Source organism: Lycium barbarum, chromosome 4, assembly GCF_019175385.1.
Source record: "Lycium barbarum isolate Lr01 chromosome 4, ASM1917538v2, whole genome shotgun sequence".
Taxonomy (NCBI): Eukaryota; Viridiplantae; Streptophyta; class Magnoliopsida; order Solanales; family Solanaceae; genus Lycium; species Lycium barbarum.
In genome coordinates this window covers 28,370,103-28,391,126 of record NC_083340.1, presented here as the reverse complement: position 1 = coordinate 28,391,126, position 21,024 = coordinate 28,370,103, and the positions used below count along the sequence as shown (strand labels likewise).

General features: G+C 36.1%; 1 protein-coding gene across 1 annotated transcript; it reads left to right on the top strand.

Moving 5' to 3' along the window:
• Window positions 1-3,152: 3,152 nt before the first annotated feature.
• On the top strand, window positions 3,153-10,634 carry LOC132635718 (pleiotropic drug resistance protein 1). Its single transcript, XM_060352225.1, has 24 exons — window positions 3,153-3,616; window positions 3,789-3,909; window positions 4,010-4,098; window positions 4,185-4,269; window positions 4,360-4,519; window positions 4,638-4,714; window positions 4,801-4,854; window positions 4,937-5,027; window positions 5,174-5,475; window positions 5,568-5,849; window positions 5,935-6,251; window positions 6,333-6,493; window positions 6,577-6,680; window positions 6,764-6,926; window positions 7,020-7,127; window positions 7,203-7,366; window positions 7,449-7,781; window positions 8,034-8,324; window positions 8,412-8,495; window positions 8,583-8,716; window positions 8,806-9,033; window positions 9,132-9,303; window positions 9,740-9,994; window positions 10,127-10,634. Exons 1-24 carry the CDS (start codon window positions 3,285-3,287, stop codon window positions 10,382-10,384), a joined length of 4,365 nt encoding a protein of 1,454 aa, XP_060208208.1. The 5' UTR covers window positions 3,153-3,284; the 3' UTR covers window positions 10,385-10,634.
• The last annotated feature ends 10,390 nt before the right edge of the window (window positions 10,635-21,024 follow it).

Here is a 21,024-nt window from a genome sequence, read left to right as displayed (position 1 = left end):
CTACTTTTATAGGGTAGGGAAGTTGTTTTCAAAATCTATTTTTAGTATACTTAGCAAGTATTGAACAGAAAAAGTAGTTTATACACTTAAAAAAATAATCGAAGCTCATCGATGAGTATGTATTATGTAACTATTTGGACGTGGATCAGTAATTCGTGAGCAATAACATTAATTTTTTTTAAACAAAGATTGCTTATTTCAAAACTATAATGGCACGCAATGATTTGTTTTATTTAAAACTTGTATAATAGAAATTTTGAAAATACATGCCGTTGTTACTCGATTTGACAGAACTCTGAAGGACTGAAATTATCCGACCAAAAGACGTTGTAGTTCAAATTTGTACATTGCTTGTTCAAGATCGAGGATTACTGTTGCGCTATTTATTTTCATTGTTATGGCCGAAGACAATTATGAAGTTGTTGAAGTATGTGCATTTTAATATTAAGATTATAGTATAAAAGTGCATTAATTTAGTGAGTATAAATTGTTAAGGAGTAGTCACTATATTTTGGTGTAACTCAGCTAAAGCTTAAATTTTACAACAACAAATCATGTTTAACAATATTATAACCCACCACCTTGTTATTTAATTTATGGTTTTTTTTTTTTTTTTTTTACATTTATAAAGAGTGGTGTTTCTTTCTTTGTGTTGGACTGTTGGTGTATGAAAAGCATGAGAAAGTGTTGTAGTGTGCATGAAAAAAGTGAGGTTGGTGTAGTGAAAAAGAGAGTTGGGAAAAGAGAAAAGATATGTCTCCCAACTTAATTATTCTTGCCCTATAAAAGAAAACTTATTAGTGGAGTTTTGGACTTAACAACTAGTTCAATATTTGTTCGAGTCATACAACATTGTTGACGTTGTCGAGTTGTTGTATCATGAAGGAGACAAGTCCAAAGTATTAATGCTGGAAGGGTGAAAATTATACCGCAATGGACTTGAATCTCATTCACAAAGAGAACAAGATCTCCACGCCTCAGACTAAAAAAATATTTTTTTTCTTCATTTTAATTTTCAACTATAAATTTTTGTGTTTTTTCACCAACAGAAATATATTAAGAAAAAACAATTGTCATGAAATTCTTTTATTTTGTTTGTTGACCTTCAGGTAGATTTGATATTAAAAAAAAAAAAAAAAAAAAAAAAGAGGGAGCAAGCTTGAGTTTAATGCAAGAAAAAAAGAAGATGCTTTCCATGTGCCTTACATGGTTACATCCATTAAACATATTTTTAAAGCTGTAAATCTAATATTTCAAATATATAATAATTTTTTTTTCGCTTCAACTGAAATTTATATACTCCATGATCTTGAAATAAAGTAGAAAACAAATCCCAACTAATCCGTACGCGTATTGCTATCACCCTTTTATCCAGCTCTTACCTGTGCTCTTTGTTTCCATTTTCCTCAACATGGTCACTTACAAGGAAAAATAATGTAATAAAAGAAGGAAAACGGAAAGGTTGTCTTAATAGGCAAATATTAAAAAATTGAAATAAATTGCGTCTTTCTCGTCTCTCCCTCTTTTTTCTCTCCGTTAATTCTTAACTTGGTTTTTGTTCTTATGTTCATTTTTTCAAAAATGATTATGAAAAGGTTGATTAATTTTCTAGACTGGAGCTCTAGCCTAACCATCGATAAATTAGAATGAAAATCATGGTGCATTTCTCAATGAAGACCAAGAAAGAAGTTCAATACTTTCTTCATATGGATGAAAGTTGAACATAAAATAATCAGTGATTTGATTCAGAACATAAAAATTTCATAGTGAAAGTGGAAAACGATAAATATATAGATCTCGTAGTAGCTAGGTTTACCTTGCTCATATCATAAGCATAATTCAATTTCGATGATCGTGGATAGATTTATAAATTAAAGTTGGCATATTTTCTTCCAGTCAAGACTTTTGCTACCGCAGCCCAGTATGCTCAAATTGATGGACAACTGATACCTACATGGGTGTTAACAAATTAAATTCCCAATGAATTCGTGCAAGTTGTCTCTTAGGTTATCAGGGGACGCTATGCAACGCAATTCAATAAGTTCTCTTTTTTAAAACTGCCATTATATTAGAAAATAATGTTTTCTTCCCCTTTTTCTTCATTTTGTTCCTCTTTTATTGTCTTTTTCAGAATTGTTTACCGCCACTCCCTCTTGTAGCAAGGGTAGTTATTTTTTAGTTATGTCATTGAAAAATTACTATCATGAAATTTGAAATTTCATGACAATATCTTGAAGTTTCGTTTGTGAAATTTTAAATTCCATAACACTAGCTATTTTTTAATTATAATAACTGAGAATGACAATATTAGATTTTTTCCCCCTCCCTATCTGAAAGCAAAATTTCTGGAACGTGGCTTCACTTAGTAGGCAGTAATAATTCCTATCAAAAGAAAAAGTAGGTAAATGAACATCTTAAACTTTTTTCAGAGTTAATGAGACTGTATAATTCTAGTTTCTTGTCATTGCTTTAAACTGGCTTACATCATACTTGCTTCATATAAGACTTTATTTACTTAGGATTTACGACTGTAATATTCAAGTTGCATTTAAGGAGGGGATTTAGATGTAATGATCACTTAGGCTTTAAATAAAAGCAAGCAAGACAGGGATCATGGGTTGTTGAGGATGCCTAATTGGTTAGTCCTAACCAGTATCATTTACACAAACCTATACAGATTTTATTCTCTACAACTTTACTATTAATGTTATTTTTCTGATTGTCTAAAATCCGTTGATTCGACTAATTTGGATTACATCACTAAAAGCCCATTAATGAGGTATTAGCGCTTCCTATCAAAGTTGACTCAATTTCATCGTTCGAATTTGAAATCTTTACTCAAGGGAGAGGAGTATTTACTATTTTCGTCGCAAGAGCTAATCTTGTTTTCATTAATTTAATACTCCTTTTTTTTTTTTTTACCTGATTTTGGTTAAATAAGTAGTGGGAGGATGATCATGAACCATAACTCAAAAATATTCAATCATGAAATAAGCTACTACAATAGTTTGGTCAAACAAACTTTAGCATCATTGATTTTGTTTGCATCAACTATTACGTCAAATCACTAAAATAGTATCTAGAATATGACCCTCTACTCTATTCTATTCTCTTTACTTGTATATATAAATCACACGCCTTTTACATAAAATTTCAAGAATCAAAGTCCCTCCAACCAGAAAAGGAGGAACTTAACAAAAAGGTTCCTCATTTGAATTATACTCACAAAGTTCTTAACATAATTTCTTCTTCTGTTACTTAATGTGAAGGGAAAAAAAAAAACAATGGAGGGTGGTGGAGATATCTTGAGGGTGAGTAGTGCACGTTTGAGTAGCTCAAATGTATGGAGAAATAGTGCTATGGATGTGTTTTCAAGGTCATCAAGAGAAGATTATGATGATGAAGAGGCATTGAAATGGGCTGCTCTTGAGAAACTTCCTACTTATCTTCGTATAAGGAGAGGCATTCTCACTGATCAAGAACAAGGACAATCTAGAGAAGTCGATATAACGAAGCTCGATTTAGTGGAAAGAAGGAATCTTTTAGATAGGCTTGTCAAGATTGCTGATGAAGACAATGAGAAGTTCTTGTTGAAGCTCAAAAAGCGCATTGATAGGTACAGATTTTAAGCTCTTTAAGTTTATAAGCAAGTCATTTTCTGGTGTTTGGTGAAAAAATTACTTCAGTCGTACCAAACAAATTGTTGGAGGTGTTGAAGTCGTTAGACTAGTTTTTAGATTTCGATGATTAGAATTTTGAATTTTCTTGTAATTTTTTATATGATGCAGAGTTGGTCTGGATCTTCCTACAATTGAAGTCCGGTTCGAGCATTTGAGTGTAGATGCAGAAGCTCGTGTTGGTGGTAGAACTTTACCAACAATATTCAACTTCACAGTTAACATCTTAGAGGTAATACTAATATATATAGGACTTCTTTTGTACATTATTATGTCATATTACTACATGCAATATACTCCTTTTTTAATTCAATTTCACTTTCTGTGTAAAGGATTTCTTGAATTATCTTCATATCCTTCCAAGTAGAAAGAAACCATTGCCAATCCTTCATGATGTCAGTGGAATCATCAAGCCAGGAAGGTGAGGAAAGCAGTTCTGTCAAAAGGTTCGTTCTTAGACCAATCAAAAAAATCATGTTTATTCATTCATTTCAATTCATTATGCAGAATGACACTGCTTCTAGGACCACCAAGTTCTGGAAAAACAACATTGCTATTAGGTTTAGCCGGGAAACTTGATAAAGATCTCAAGGTAAGAAACATAATTAGTAATTTAGTCATATACAGTTTCATATTATTGAGGAGCTCTGCGTTGGCAGTCGATAATTTTATTAGTTTTCAGGTTTCAGGAAGAGTTACATATAATGGGCATGGGATGGATGAGTTTGTACCACAAAGAACATCTGCTTATATAAGCCAAAATGATCTTCATATTGGAGAAATGACAGTCAGGGAAACACTAGCATTTTCTGCTAGATGTCAAGGAGTTGGAGCCAAATATGGTCAGTGAGATTCCCTTATTCTAGCTCCCTCAGGAATCTGACACAATGAACATGTTGCATTTCCAATCTTTTTTGGCAATCGTGTACATTTTTTAATTAGTTTGTTATGAATGTGCAGAAATTTTGGCAGAGCTGTCTAGGAGAGAGAAGGAAGCAAATATTAAACCAGATCCTGATGTTGATATCTTTATGAAGGTGCAGACATAGTATACAGAAAAATTTAGATTCATGTTTCTCTTTAATTTCTATGAATTATAATAAGGAGTTGGTATTTTTAACAGTCAGCATGGAATGAAGGACAGGAGGCTAATGTTGTAACAGATTATACTCTCAAGGTAATGACTTTGCATTATGGAACACAAATGCAGAAACTAGAAATATTATGCAATAATTCATTATGCTTTATATTGTTTTCAGATATTGGGACTTGAAATTTGTGCTGAAACCCTAGTTGGAGACGAAATGATTCGAGGAATTTCCGGGGGGCAGAGAAAGAGACTAACAACAGGTTAGGTTAAACAGAGACCTCATATGACCTAAAGTAGTGATAGATAATTAGATATTGTAAAAATCATAAGCATATACGAAGAGTTGAGCGAAATGCTTGTCGTGCTAAATTAAGGCTGCTAAACTTGTTGATAACTTGTAATACAGGGGAAATGATGGTTGGACCAGCAAGAGCACTTTTTATGGATGAGATATCAACTGGTTTAGACAGTTCAACAACCTATCAGATTGTCAATTCAATTAGGCAGTCAATCCACATTCTTCAAGGAACTGCTGTAATCTCACTTCTGCAGCCTGCACCAGAAACATATGACTTGTTCGACGATATTATTCTTCTATCAGATGGGCAGATTGTGTACCAAGGTCCCCGGGAAAATGTACTTGAGTTCTTCGAGTACATGGGCTTCAAATGCCCCGAGAGGAAAGGAGTTGCTGATTTCTTACAAGAAGTAAACCCCATCACAAATTATTCCCTAAACTCTTTCTCGTCGTGGAGAATTTCTTGTTTCTAATTATACCATTTACTATGTGTTAATAAAAGGTGACATCAAGGAAGGATCAAGAACAATACTGGGCACGTCGTGATGAACGTTATAAGTTTATCACAGTTCGCGAATTTTCTGAATCATGTCAATCATTTCACATTGGAAGGAAGCTTGGTGATGAGCTTGCTGTTCCCTTTGATAAATCCAAGAGCCACCCTGCTGCTCTAACCACCAAGAGGTATGGTGTTAGCAAGAAAGAACTCTTAAAAGCCTGCACAGCTAGAGAATACCTTCTTATGAAGAGGAATTCGTTCGTCTATATATTCAAGATGATACAAGTAAGTTAAACAATAAACAAGTCACCTTTTCAAATTCCTAAATACTTATGTAGAAGTTAAAAAAATATTTTATTTATTGTTTCAGCTAACGATAATGGCTTCAATAACAATGACACTATTCCTAAGAACTGAGATGCACAGAAATACAACAACAGATGGTGCAGTATTCTTGGGTGCACTGTTCTATGCAGTTATCATGATTATGTTCAATGGTTTCTCAGAGCTTGCCCTCAGTATTATGAAGCTTCCGTCCTTTTACAAACAACGCGATCTTCTTTTCTTTCCTGCCTGGGCGTATGCTCTGCCTACTTGGATCCTCAAGATACCGATCACACTTGTAGAAGTTGCCATTTGGGTGTGTATGACTTATTATGTGATTGGATTCGAGGCAGACGTTGGGAGGTAGAAATTTAATCGTTTTATAGGCATGGAAGGAACTTTTTGGTTCAGTAAGCATGATAGAGATTAATTTTCTATTTGCAGGTTCTTCAAACAGCTGTTTCTGCTCATATGTGTTAACCAGATGGCCTCGGGGCTGTTTCGATTCATAGCAGCTCTTGGAAGGAATATCATTGTTGCAAATACATTTGGATCATGTGCTCTACTCATAGTTCTTGTAATGGGTGGCTTCATTCTGTCAAGAGGTAAAATTGCAGTATATTTGCTCATTTATGCGTTCGTCGCCTTTTGTTAGTTTAATCTAACAAGGAAGCTATTTTTCTATCAGATAATGTGAAACAATGGTTGATATGGGGTTACTGGATTTCGCCTATGATGTATGCACAGAATGCTATAGCTGTGAACGAATTTCTAGGGAAGAGTTGGGCACATGTAAGCTCAAGCTTATCTAGTTTTTGGAGGACAAGTTGTTAAGGTGGCATTTTGAGAGTTTGCTCATGAATTTTGTTTTACAGGTTCCTCCGAACTCCACGGGCACAGATACATTAGGAGTATCATTCTTGAAATCGCGTGGAATCTTTCCAGAAGCAAGATGGTATTGGATTGGAGCAGGAGCTCTTCTTGGATATGTTTTGCTCTTCAATTTCCTGTTCACAGTGGCCTTAGCTTATCTCAACCGTAAGGATCCTCCTACTGTTATGCAATCTAGTCTCATTTCCATCTATAGGATAATCCTAACATATATCAACAATGTGGGTAATTTTGGTGCAGCATTTGGTAAACCTCAGGCAGTTCTTTCTGAAGAAACTGTGGCAGAGAAGAACGCAAGCAAAAGGGGCGAGGTTATTGAACTATCTCCGATGGGAAAGAGCTCCTCTGGTAACAATTTCTTCCCTTTGAGCTTCAGTTTCATGTCAATACTTTCCACTAACATTGTCAAGGCCAACTATGCAGAAAAAGGAAATAATGTTCGACGAAGTGCATCTTCCAGGTCTATGTCCTCAAGGGTTGGCAGCATAACTGAGGCTGCTTTAAACAAGAGAAGAGGAATGATTCTTCCTTTTGAGCCCCTTTCAATTACTTTTGATGATATCAGATATGCAGTAGATATGCCACAGGTAAATTTAAGATTTTGTCTATGGAAATTAACTGGCCTGTACGTGTCAGAGTTAAATTCTCAAGTCTATGTTGTGACTTCAGGAAATGAAAGCTCAAGGTGTTAGCGAGGACTGGCTTGAACTCTTGAAAGGAGTGAGTGGTGCTTTTAGGCCAGGAGTTTTGACAGCTCTAATGGGTGTTAGTGGAGCTGGTAAGACCACACTAATGGATGTCTTAGCTGGTAGGAAAACCGGTGGATACATTGAAGGAACCATCAGTATATCTGGGTACCCAAAGCAGCAAGAAACGTTTGCTCGGATAGCAGGATACTGTGAGCAAACTGACATTCATTCACCTCATGTTACAGTATACGAATCACTGCAGTATTCCGCTTGGCTTAGACTGCCTCCTGAAGTTGACACTGAAACCCGAAAGGTAAATAACAGTCTGGAATTTGGCTGCTATGATTGCTAATGGAACTTGAAAGTCGATATTTGCAGTCCAATGCCTTTTGGCTAATTTACAAAGTAGCCAACAAATATATAGGTTATGTATATTTAAGTATAAATATACATATAGTAACATAGTCAGTGTATATGTTTGTATATTTTTGCTAGCGCACGTAATTAATTTCGGCCGACAGGCCAAAAATGAAAAAAGCCCTTATATTAACATGTTGCATTGCAGATGTTCATTGAAGAGGTCATGGAACTTGTAGAGCTAAACCCTCTGAGAGAAGCACTTGTTGGATTGCCTGGAGTGAATGGTCTTTCAACTGAACAACGAAAACGACTAACAGTTGCAGTTGAACTTGTTGCCAACCCTTCTATAATATTCATGGATGAGCCAACCTCTGGATTAGATGCTAGAGCAGCTGCAATAGTAATGAGAACAGTTAGAAACACTGTGGATACAGGTCGAACAGTGGTCTGCACCATCCATCAGCCTAGCATTGACATTTTTGATGCTTTCGATGAGGTGAGCAACCGTTGATCTTCCAAAATCTTGCAGTTTAGCATAATTTGTTTTAGATCTAAGGATTCTTATTCTACTAATGAATTGCAGCTCCTACTCTTGAAACGAGGAGGTGAAGAAATATATGTCGGGCCATTAGGACGACATTGTTCTCACCTTATTAAGTATTTTGAGGTAAGGAAACTGTTAGGTAAAGAAACTGGTTTTCCTATTATGTTGGCGTAGTACACAAAGTAATGGTTCTTCTTCCGTTTGGCTCAGGGAATTGATGGAGTTGCAAAAATCGAAGATGGTTATAATCCTGCAACATGGATGTTGGAGATAACTTCAGTAGCACAAGAAGCAGCTCTTGGAATTGACTTCACAGAATTGTACAAGAACTCAGAATTGTATAGGTATGAATCTTGAGTAGAACACAATTACATTCTATATATCGAATTACAAATTGTACAATCTTGGATACTGAAGTGGATTAAATATTCAGGAGAAACAAAGCATTAATAAAGGAACTAAGTGTGCCAGCCCCAGGTTCAAAAGACCTGTACTTTCAAACTAAGTACTCCCAGTCTTTTTTCACCCAATGTATGGCTTGCTTTTGGAAACAGCACTGGTCATACTGGCGAAATCCTCCTTATACAGCAGTCAGGCTCATGTTTACATTCTTCATTGCTCTTATGTTTGGAACGATATTCTGGGGTCTTGGCTCCAAAAGGTAAATTGAAATATACAGGAACTGTTTTTCATCTTCAAGATTTATTTTCCTCGACGTGCTTTTAGTCACAAGTCTAATGGTTTTGAACACAATTTCAGGAGAAGGCAACAGGATATATTGAATGCAGTAGGTTCGATGTATGCTGCTGTCTTGTTTCTTGGTGTACAAAATGCTACTTCGGTTCAGCCAGTCATTGCCATTGAGAGGACCGTCTTCTACAGGGAAAGAGCAGCTGGAATGTATTCAGCTCTGCCTTATGCTTTTGGACAGGTACAGATTTGTATCCCTACATATAATTTAATTTGGTCAATATCTTTGAAAACCTCTTGATGATTCACAAAATGGATTCAAATGATCACCATGGGTGTATGGCCTTACAAGTTCGTCAAAGGCCTAATTAGGTGACATCTTGAGGGTACATTAGTGTATATGCTATGAAAAACTGTCGTTGTGTTAGTGATAGAGGCGGATCTAGAATTTAGATTCAATACGTTTGAAGAATGTTTAGATAGATATTCATATATATATAGACATGTGCACGCCTTTTATCATATCATTAGAGTCTGAACTGAAGAGAGTAGGGACAAAGTAGAAACATCCAATCTCTCAAAGTAGTTAGAATTTTACCATCATGTCAGGTGGTCCAGACCACTTTGTTATGTTAACATTGGCTATGCTCATCGATTGACTATATTTTGTTATGCAGGTTATGATTGAGCTGCCATACATTTTCATTCAGACGATTATATATGGGGTTATAGTCTATGCCATGATTGGATTTGAATGGACAGTTGCCAAGTTTTTTTGGTATCTGTTCTTCATGTACTTCACCTTGTTATACTTCACATTGTACGGGATGATGACAGTAGCCGTTACTCCTAATCACAGCATTGCAGCCATCATTTCATCCGCATTTTATGCAGTATGGAACCTTTTCAGTGGATTCGTCGTTCCAAAAACAGTACGTTAACTACTAGTTCTTCTTCAAATTACATTACCCTCAACAGAACATGTTTGAAAATTTTGGACTAAATTATTTTTCTCAAACTGGCATGACCAATCTGACAATTCTCTCTCTTTCGATTTATGACAGAGAATGCCGGTGTGGTGGAGATGGTACTATTACATTTGCCCGATTTCATGGACATTATATGGACTAATTGCCTCACAATATGGTGACCTACAAGACAAACTTGACACAAATGAGACCGTGGAAGAATTCATAGAGAGTTTCTTCGATTTCAAATATGATTTTGTGGGATATGTTGCAGTCATTCTTGTTGGAATATCAGTTGTGTTTCTCTTCATTTTTGCTTTCTCAATCAAAGCATTCAACTTCCAGAAAAGATAGGTTGGTCCAGGTAATAGGGCATATGTCAAGAAATGTGTATATTAGGACAATAATATATATAATGTTTTTTTTCCTCTCTTTTCGTTTTTATGATTTTCTCAATTTTAGGATAGAAAGAACTAAAGTGTGTCCCCTGTAGGTTGTATCTAAGAACTTGTATACATTGTTATATATGGGAATAGTTTTGAGTTTCTTTTGTAAATTTGAACATGTTGGGCGTCTCTGAATTTAAGCTTTTGAAGCTTCTACACGAGTCTATTTTCCTATAGAAGATAAAGTTGTATATGCTTCATCATATCACGTGTGAAATTTGCAAAGATCCTATATTTCACATTCTTAGAGGTGACGGAAAAAACTACTGATACGTGGATTTTATTACCTAATCTAATCACCCAAGGTTGTCTTACGGGAGAACTGAAAAAACTAAGACTTCACTGAGAACAACCTAAAGTTAAACAATTATCCTGCAAGATGATTATGTAGTTGGCAGCAGGAGAACAAGCACTATTCTTTATTAAATAGAGAAATCTTTGAGGGTTAGGCATTAGTGGTGTACTATTGGAAATTTGGTGTATGATGTGTCCACCCCTCTATATTTCTCCACTTAAAATTTAGGCTTCGATTCAAATTCACGACGTGCACCTAATCACAGATCATGCGCTGCACTGTTACCAATAGATCAAAATCCCAATGTGCGGAAGTAGAAGCTTATCTTTCACCATCTTATCTTCTAAATCATTCAAGAAGCTTTGCAACTTCTTCGAATGTTCAGCAGATATGCTCGGATGAACACTCCCATGGGATGTAAATTTAGGGGTAGCAAAATGTTACATTCCGTGTTTTCGTACGTTAAGTTTCGTCATAAGTTAATCGACGTAAGCTCGGAGAACAAGATCATCTTTGAGGTTATACGTGGTTAATCATGTTAATCCTAAAGATATAAGGGTTTAAGATCATGTTCAGTAGGTATTGGAAGGTTTAGAGATTAAACGAATCGAAGAGAATACGTTTCGTCAAAATTACGGACCGTACAAATAAAGTACAGACTGCATTTTTGTGGATCCCCACCGTAAAGTGGAAGCAGAAAGTTGGAAAATTCCTGGAGGAATTACGATACAAAATACGGACCGTATATTAGAAATACGGTATGTATATTTAGGAGGTGCATATGTTAAAAAAATGTATATGAACAGTGGCTTCTCATTTTAACTTCATTTCTCTCATTTTCCGGATCCTAAACACTTGTAAACCCTCTCCTTAAGTTCATACATGATCCAAGAGCAATATCCAAGGTAAACAACGTAAATCAAGTATCGAGAATCCCGTGGTGCTAAGAAGATCAAGTTCCTCTTCCTTCTAGTCGAGTTGGGGATTTCCTTGCTGTGAAGTAACCTCAGATTCAAGAACTTTCTTGTTGTTTGAGATTGAGGTGCTATACATTTGAGTACGTTGTTGTGACGAGTGTGAGACGAAAGGCATGCAAAGGCTATTCCCTTCCTTTCCTTGGCATGAATCTATAATACGTAAGAGTTGAACGAGCGTGTAAAGAAAGAGTATATCACAGAACTCACATTTCCATGTTGTCTCATCTCACTCTTGTTTAAGCTATCCCATTATCGGGAGTTTATGTTCAGTTAGCATTATTCCATGTCCAGTCGAGCAATAAAGAGTGTGTGTGTGTATATATATATATATTTGTGTCATTTACAGTATTATGCACTTGCCTTCGGGCCAGATAGATATACAGTTGTCTTCGAGCCAGACAAATATACAGTTGCCTTCGGGCCAGATAGATATACAATTGCTTTTGGGTCAGACAAATATGCAGTTGCCTACGGGCTATACAGATACACAGTTCCCTTTTGGCTATTCAGTTGCCTTCGGGGCTGTGCACTTAGACACTGAGCCCTATTGAGGCCGGACAGTTTATTTCAGTATTACTTATTTTATACGAGTCAGAGCCAGGTAAGTGTATTTTACTCCTCAGTTATATTCAGTATATCATGTATATTAATTCAATTTCAGTTATTCAGGTTCCTTACATACTCGATACATTATTTCGTACTGACATCCCTTTTGCAGAGGGCGTTGCATTTCACGCCTGCAGGTCCTGACAAATGATAGATAGGCCTCCACAGTAGACATGCTGAGTACCAGCTTGAGTGTTAAGCTCCATTTCATCCAGAGTTACCAGGTCCAGAGTTTTTGAGTCATTTTGAGTATATAGACATGATGGGTATGTCGGGGCCCTGTCTCGACCATAGTATTATGTTCTCTTTAGGGGCTTGTAGACATGTCTTGTATGTACGGTATATCAGCATGCTGGCCTTATCAGCCCTTGTGTATTTGTTATTTTGGGTTTGTTGTGAGTAGACATCTATGGTGGTCTTGTCGGCCCGCATAGGTGTGTGTGTGTGTGTGTATATACACACGCTTGTCGGCCTAAGATGGCATACTTGTGTTACAGATTGTCCTTGTCGGCCCAGATTGTTGTTTTGTTCATGTTACACGAGTTACAGTTGGTACACTTGGGGTCAAGTAAGGCATCGGGTGCCGGCCACGCCTCCCCAGGTTTGGGCCGAGACACAAAACTGGCACATACCCATTTGACACGCCCAACTCATCTGTATTTAATAAGTTGGGCATGAAACTTATTTTGATGGGCTGTTTTGGACTGACCCCATTTTAACCCATGAAACAAAATAAGGAAAAAAAAAACACGAATGCCCACTACACACAAAATAATTACCCTTTCATGCCTCCTTTACATTCATACCCCCAAAACTATCTACCCTTTCTACCCATTGTAGCTTTTATAGGTTATTATCTTTTTTTTCTTCTTTTCTTTTTTGTTTTACTACTTCTTATATCTCTCTCTCTCTCTCTCTCTCTCTCTCTTTTTTCCCAGTTTTACTACTTCTTATCTTGTTTTCTTTCTTTTGTTCTTTCCTTTTTTCTCGTTTTTTTTTCTTTTTTCTCCTTTTATTGTTCATTTCTTTTTTTTTTTTTTCCAAATCATACTATTTTTCATTTTCTTTTTCACCATAATCTGAATCCATATCTAGTTCTAGCTCCTTTTTTCATTTTTTTCTATTTCCTAACCTTTTTTTATTTCTTTATTTCTTGTTCTTTTTTTTTTTTTTTATTTCATTTATTTCCATTTTCTTATCTCCATAATATAATTCATTCACCTTTTGTGCTATTTTTATTTATTCGTTTGTATCAGTTCTCTAATCTTTCAATGTCTCTCATACTCAGGGGCGGAGCCAGTCCTTTGGGTGTGGGTTTGGCCGAACCTAGCAGTTTTTGTCTGAATCATATATTTGTATTAAATTTTTTATCAAATATATACAAATAATTAATTACGAACCCAATAACTTTAAAGAATTAGAACCCCGAACCCACAAGCGTCGAATCCTGGCTCCGCCTCTACTCATACTGCAATTCGGACAATGGTAATAAAGGATGATCCTCAACTAATGAAGGAGAGAGATGAGAATGGGAAAGCACGGAATTATCACTATTTGTACTCTCTGATTTACGGGTCATGTGGGCAAAATTTGTTAGCCCAATGCTAACTCCTTAAAACATGTCTAATGTATGCCAATTTGGTGTCTTATAAGTTGATACACTGCCATTTTCCCCCCCAAAGTTTGGTTTCCTTTTTTTTTTTTTTTTTTTTTTTGTGTGTATCTCTATCTTTTTCCACTGTGTCTTGATTTAGTTTAATAAGCTTGATATTTTTCTTTTTTTCCTTTTATATTATTTCTTTCATTAGGGTATCGTTGAACTCTCTTCAGATAAAATTTAATTTAATTTTAGATATAATAATGGGAAAATACATAACCCCCCCCCCCCAACGTATATTCGGATTAATTATGACGCACCTAATCTTTGCGGGCGATCTATTACCTCCCGGACTTATTTTTTCTGTATTTTTGTACCATTTTCGACTGACGTGGCAAAAAAAAAAATTATGGCGAGTGAAAGCAGTAAAAATATTTTTTATATTTTAATAAAAATTTATTTATAATTTATCCTCTACCCACCTCCACCCTCCCTTTCTTTCACATTTCAATTGTTAAATGCAATTTATTTTTTTCTTTCTTCTTCTTTCTCCTTTTTCTCTTTCTTCTTCTTTCTCCTCAACCACCGATGCCGCCGCCGCCGCCACACCGCAACAGCAGCAGCAACAACACCAATATGAAAATGGGTCTGACCCATTAAAACATAATGCCATTTCGGTGGAGGAGATATTTTGGTGTTTGATTTGCCTTCAAATGAATGTGTGTGTTAATAGAGGAAGAAAATGGGTTGAATGTGTGTGTGCTAATGGAGGAAGAAAATGGGTTGAATGTTTCTTGAAAATAAGCTCTTTATGATTGATGATTAAATTGAATGTGTGTGTTAATGGAGGAAGAAAATGGGTTGAATGTGTGTGTGTTAAGGAAGGAAGAAAATGAGTTGAATGTGTGTTGTTAATAGAGGAAGAAAATGGGTTAAATGTGTGTGCTAATGGAGGAAGAAAATGGGTTGATGGGTTTCTTGAAATGAAGAAGAAGAAGAAGAAGGGTTTAGTGATGAAGAAGAAGAGTTTAGTGATGAAGAAGACAAAATTAATAGTTTAATGGTTAATTAGAGGTTAATTAGTGTAAATATAATTAATAAAAGAAAAATCAAATGAAAAAAAAGGAAAAGTGGCAGTGACGTGGCACCAATGTGGCGGAGAGTGTGCAACACTCTCCACTGTGCAACTGGGCTTCAATTTTTTTTTTTTGCCACGTCAGTCCAAAAATACAGAAAAAATAAGGCCTGGGGGTAATAGGTCGCCCGCAAAGGTTAGGTGCGTCATAATTAATCCGAGTATACGTTGAGGGGGGGGGGGGGTTTATGTATTTTTCCATATAATAATTAATTAGTATGGATTTGATAATTTTATGTCAATAGTCATACATTACTTGTAGATCTACGAGTTAAATTATAAATACTGACTTATTTTTCAAAGTACCATATACTAATAACTTAATGAAAATGATAAAATTATGAAGAAGACATGATTAATTCGCGATTGAGCTTTTTACTTGAATCGTCCTATGTTATAAGTAAATTGAGAATATTACTCCTCTATTATATGAATGATATGGCCTCACAGGAAAGTTGGTATCCCTCAACCTCAAAGACATGATTTATGTTCCTTCTATCAACTTCTATTCCAACCAAAATCACTAGGGATCTCCTAACATGATCTCTCACAAAGAAAATCCACGTAACCCTGATGGCATTGTAGCTGGCCTGATCAATTATTGAAAACGTAGAATAACAAAATCAACTCCAGGAATATACCAAACCCCATTTGTAACATTTCGCTGCCTCATTTCCATCATTGTAAAATGCATTGTTTCCCCAAAAGTTGCTCGAAGATTAGTACTTCATATGTCAAATGTTTTGTTAATATTGAAATTCATCATATGGGTACAAGCTTTAATCCTTGTCCACAAAGATGAAACTGGAATAGCAACTTTCGTTCTTTGATTCTCGCAAACATATAACTAATTGTATTTACTTGAACATCGGATTTTCGCATGAGTTTCTTAGAAAAGCAAACCACAGCCAAGAGCAGAGGAACTGCCAATAAGTTATTTTGAAGTGTCTTGCAAATATCCACCGAACAATTACGTCTTGACGCATATTCGGCCAAGCGAAATATAAATTGCAGGATACTTGCACCAACATCTAACCCTATCCTCTCATGAGCAGTGTCTAGAGTTTGGTAAGTAATTCTAAGCTTGCTAACTACCCAATTTTGATGAGGTGCAACTATAATTGGTAGATATTCCAGCACTTTGATCAATTGTTTTCCTTGCATGTGCATGTTGCTCCGCATACTAGAATGAACGTCTTCTAAAGTAAAAAGAACAACACCAATAGTTACTGTCATAGCCCAAATAGCAAGGTCTATCGTGTCTAGATTTTTTAGATCAAATTGGCCTCTCGTAGTCACCCCTGTATACAAACTCTACATTCATCCGAATGTTTCTCCACTTGAAGTTACATAACATTGCTAGCTAGATACAAAGCAGATAAATTACGAAGCCAACTATGACAACTGGAAGCAGCCACCAAGGCAGATCAGAGGAGTGGTATTGAAGAAGGTCGGTGAGAGACTGAAATCTATACCTATGCAGTGAGAGTCATACTTAACACTACAAATATGAAGGACGAATTATCTGAAAGATGAGCGTTGAAAGTTCTTTTTGTGTAAATGAAAGGTTTGAAAGCTCTTGCTGTGTAAATGAGAGGTTTGTTGTGTAATGTGGTGCCTAGCTATAAGCGTCTCCTAGATGCTTTTAGTACAGTTAGAAACTGATAACAATATATCATCATTTTTATAGTGCTTTTATAAATAGCCTAAGACTTAGTATTTTATCAATAGTAGTAGTCAAGATACTCTAAATAGATAAATACTAAGATCGAGTTTGTAGTTCGGTCCCCAGCCCAACCTGGCCCCTAAGCTGATAGATTCTGTCTTAAGGGGTCGGATTGTGCACAGCTATGTAAAAAAATATAAGTCGAGGTGTGGCAAAATTGGAATTTCATGATAGGTCGAGCTTGATAATTGATCAGTACATGGTCCTTGGAGAATCGACTCTAGTATGCCCGAGTGTAAAAATATAAAGACGCGTTAGTAATGGGCCTTTGACAAGTTAATCATTTATATTCGTTAAATATTGCAGGTAATTATAATCAAATCAAAACACTATGAAAATGAATTAATGTTAGTTGGGCTAATAAGAAGGAAAATGATTTTTGGGTAGAAAAATTGCGGGTAGAATGGGCGGAATGTGGGTTATAGGGGTATTATGGACACTTTCTATTTTTTTGTGTCAATTATTCCTTCCAGGAAAAAGTAAGATGAAAAATTTGAATTTCATTCTCTTTCGATTAAATTAATGACGATTTATGTTTTCAGTGCATAAAAAATGTAAAAGTTTTTCTCTATTCTGACACACATTTAATGAGTTTTACTTTACTAAAATTTCGAATATCAACTTATTTTTCTTTTCTTCTTCATATCTACCCTTTCAAAGTTTTTTCTTAACTAAAAAATTTGACTATCTTATAAGTTTCTTTTGAAAGAAAAACATAATAGGCTAGCTTGATTCCTTGTTGTAGAAAATAATTTTTACTTGATGTAAAATAAATAATGTGTTAAACACTTTATTAGTGTTTATTCAAAGCACTATAAATGTACAAAGATAATGAAAGAATAATTTTATTACACGTTTAAATATATTTTTTACATTTAATTTAATCCATTATATTATCTTTTAATGATGTATGTTAAAATATATTTAATTTATTAATACAAGGTAAGTTTGTCGAATAATTCTGAAATTAAGCTTTTTTTATATTTTTCTCACATTTCATTAAGTAAAAATTATATCAAATTATGGGTTTTCCCAAGACAATTGAAGAAATAAGATTTGGTTTACTACCTAGACTATAACAAGCGTTACATATGTAGGAGGAATTTGTCCACATAAATCTCCAAAAATTCCTGTCTCGACAAGAAGAAGAAACGAACCAACGTACAATGCCGGAAAGTGTATTTGTGAAGTTTGTTCTAGAGCCATTGACCAAAGTGGTTGGGAAATCGGTAGAAAACAACCCAAAAGTGGTTGAATTAGCCAAAAAATTTGGCAAGGATTCAAGGGATGCGAAGTTTCAAAGCAAAATTGCGACTGGTTTCACATTCATCGGTGTTTCGGAAAACGGTCTCTATAGCGTATGGAAGTTTTGGTCAGACAAAAAGGAGAATAAAGAATGCAAAACTGCAATGAAAAAGCTCAAAAACAATGTCAAAAGGCCAGAACTATCTTACAAGGATAGTGTCCTTAGCGTAGAGGCACGACGTTTCATGCGAGCCGAGCTTTAGGGAAAACATAAAATAGGACCTCAAAGAGCTCCTGAAGAAAACGATGATGGGTAAAGAATGAACAGAGTAGTACTTTTTAATTCTTCACCATTTTGATTGTGAGAATATAAAAAAGGATTATATTCCCAAAGGGTTGCACTTTTCACTTCTCCATGTTCAAACAAAGTAAACGTTTTCATGAATATGTAGTTTCCGTTGGGTGAAGATTGAAATGGGCAGATCAACTTTTAGACTTGAAATGGTTATAGCACCCTGAATGGCAACAGCCGTTACACAGTTCTGAAATAGAGTTTTTCTATGTTATTCTTACCTTTAATTTAAAATAAAAAAAAGTTATATACGTAGATAATATTTTTTTGGTAGAACTATAGCCTAAGATAGTATATTTGAATATTTGTATAATTATATTATTTTGTTGAATGCTAATCGAAAATTAACTTGGTTGCTTTGTCGAATGCATCCATCTGATGGTCAACTAAGTCAACTATAGGAAATAGAAAAAATTGAAGAATTAAGGCTTGCCCAAACCCTCTTTTCCCAACTGCTTCCTCCCTTTATCACCGCTCTTCCTCCCTTAAGGTTCGACTCCCTACCACAATGTCTTTCTCCCTCCATCTCTTCCCTATGCGCTACCATTTTCACCTTGGCAAGATGGTGTTAAATGCTTTTGTACCTTGCCACACTATTTTTTTTGTTTTTAAATTTAACAAAATTCAATTTATATCCAAACAAAGCGCAAAGCATTTATACTACTGACCCGATGGAAACTTATAAAATCATATTTTTATCATAATCTTCTTCCTTAAAGTTGCTAAGAGATATTTTTTTAACTCCTCATTTTTTCGTGGATTGCAATTCTGATCTTGTCATCCTCTCAACATGGAAGCTCTACATCGATGGTGAGTAGCATAATTTGTACAAAAGTTATCAAATTAAAAACGCATAATGCACTAAATCAAGGTCACTGTTAGAATATATGATAATATATTCTGATTTTGTATAGTGGTTATATTTGTTAGGTGTATATTTAGCCATATAATTAGCCCTTAATTATAGCTAATCAGTTTGTATCCTTAACCTAACTTAACGCTTGTAATCTTGTATATAAGCTAATGATGCTTAATGAATTATTCAGGGAAAATACTTCTTTTATGGTATCAAACTTCTAGGTTTCATTCCCCACTCTTCCACAGCTGCTCTTCGTCTGCTTCCTGTTGCATTTTTTTTTCCTGTTCTTTTCTCGTCTCCATGGCTGAGTCCAAATCATCTTTTCACCCTGCTCTTGTTGTTTCTAACATCAAGAATCTTGTTCCCATCACCCTTGAGATGGAGAACGTTCAATATGCAACGTGGGCGGAACTCTTCAAAATTCACGCACGATCTCACAAAGTCATAGACCATATTATTCCTCCGGCTAAAGGCAAGGAGAAGCCCCCTAAGACAGAGGAGGAGATGGAACTGTGGGTCACCCTCGATGCCACGGTACTCCAATGGATCTATGCCACTATCTCTCAAGATTTGCTACATACAATTCTTGAACCCGACACCACGGCGATAGAGGCTTGGAATAGGCTGCGTGATATATTCCAAGATAACAAACACTCCCGTGCCGTCACACTTGAGTACGATTTCACACACACTGATATGGAGCAATTTCCCAATGTCTCCGCGCACTGTCAACATCTCAAGTCCTTGTCGGATCAACTCAAGAATGTAGGCTCTCCGGTGGACAATAACCGACTGGTTGTCCAATTGGTGTCCGGCCTCACCGAGCCATATAATGGTGTGGCCATACTCATCCGTCAAAGCGATCCTTTGCCCCAATTTTATCAAGCTCGCTCGATGCTTGTTTTTGAAGAGGCTGGTCTCAAGAAGACGACTCAAAACACATCGTCTGCTATGGTTGCTCGTGATTCGGACAATTCTCATGACTCTGTTGATCAGTCCTCACAACGCCATATTTCAGGTGGTAAACGGCCTCAAAGTCGTGGAATTTCTGGTAAGAATAGACATTTTGGTGGGGGCAAAGGGAGAGGCAACTCCGGCGGTGGCAGCAACAACCGCAATGGTGGCCAGCAGCAGCCCCCCCCCCCCTAACCAGCGGACCTCTGGGCAGCAGTGGATGCCGTGGCCATGGATGCAGTGGGCTGAGTTACACCCCGGAAAGTTTGCGTCACCAAGACTGTCGGCGGCTTAGTATGAGCTCAAGGGAGAGCAGAGTTATACAAGAATTAGGGATGAAGATTGTATTATCTGCGTATAAGAGTATTCATGTGACATTTGGAGATCGTACGGAATAAATCAGTTAACAAGTTACCTGATAATAGCCCTCGTAACCATAAGTTAAGGTGGGGCCCACATGTCGGGGTTTTATAAAAGACATATGAAGAGATATATGGGTAGTACATGTGAAGTTGAGCAAGTCCTAAGAAGGACCCATAAGCCAAATATGGACATAAGCCCTCCAAAAGGGTGATTTAAGGAAACGTTTCCGGATGATCTGACTTGGAGGGGCAAAACGGCATTATAAGTTTGGAATTTGGGAAAACTCCCAGAAATAAAAGTTGTAGATAATTGAAATATATTTCCAACCATAGGTCGTGGGCCCTCACACAACGTCGTAATCAAGAGTTATGGCCATTTTAAGAACAAGACCCTAAGCTGCCTAAGTGGATCCGCGGGCCCCACATGGGAAGGTCGGTGG

Excerpts from the sequence above, each read along its gene's own strand:
- LOC132635718 (XM_060352225.1), top strand. The coding sequence starts at position 3,285 with ATGGAGGGTGGTGGAGATATCTTGAGGGTGAGTAGTGCACGTTTGAGT. Across the intron at positions 5,850-5,934 it reads ATATATTCAAGATGATACAA|CTAACGATAATGGCTTCAAT; the intron begins GTAAGTTAAACA and ends TTATTGTTTCAG. Across the intron at positions 6,927-7,019 it reads GGCCTTAGCTTATCTCAACC|CATTTGGTAAACCTCAGGCA; the intron begins GTAAGGATCCTC and ends ATTTTGGTGCAG.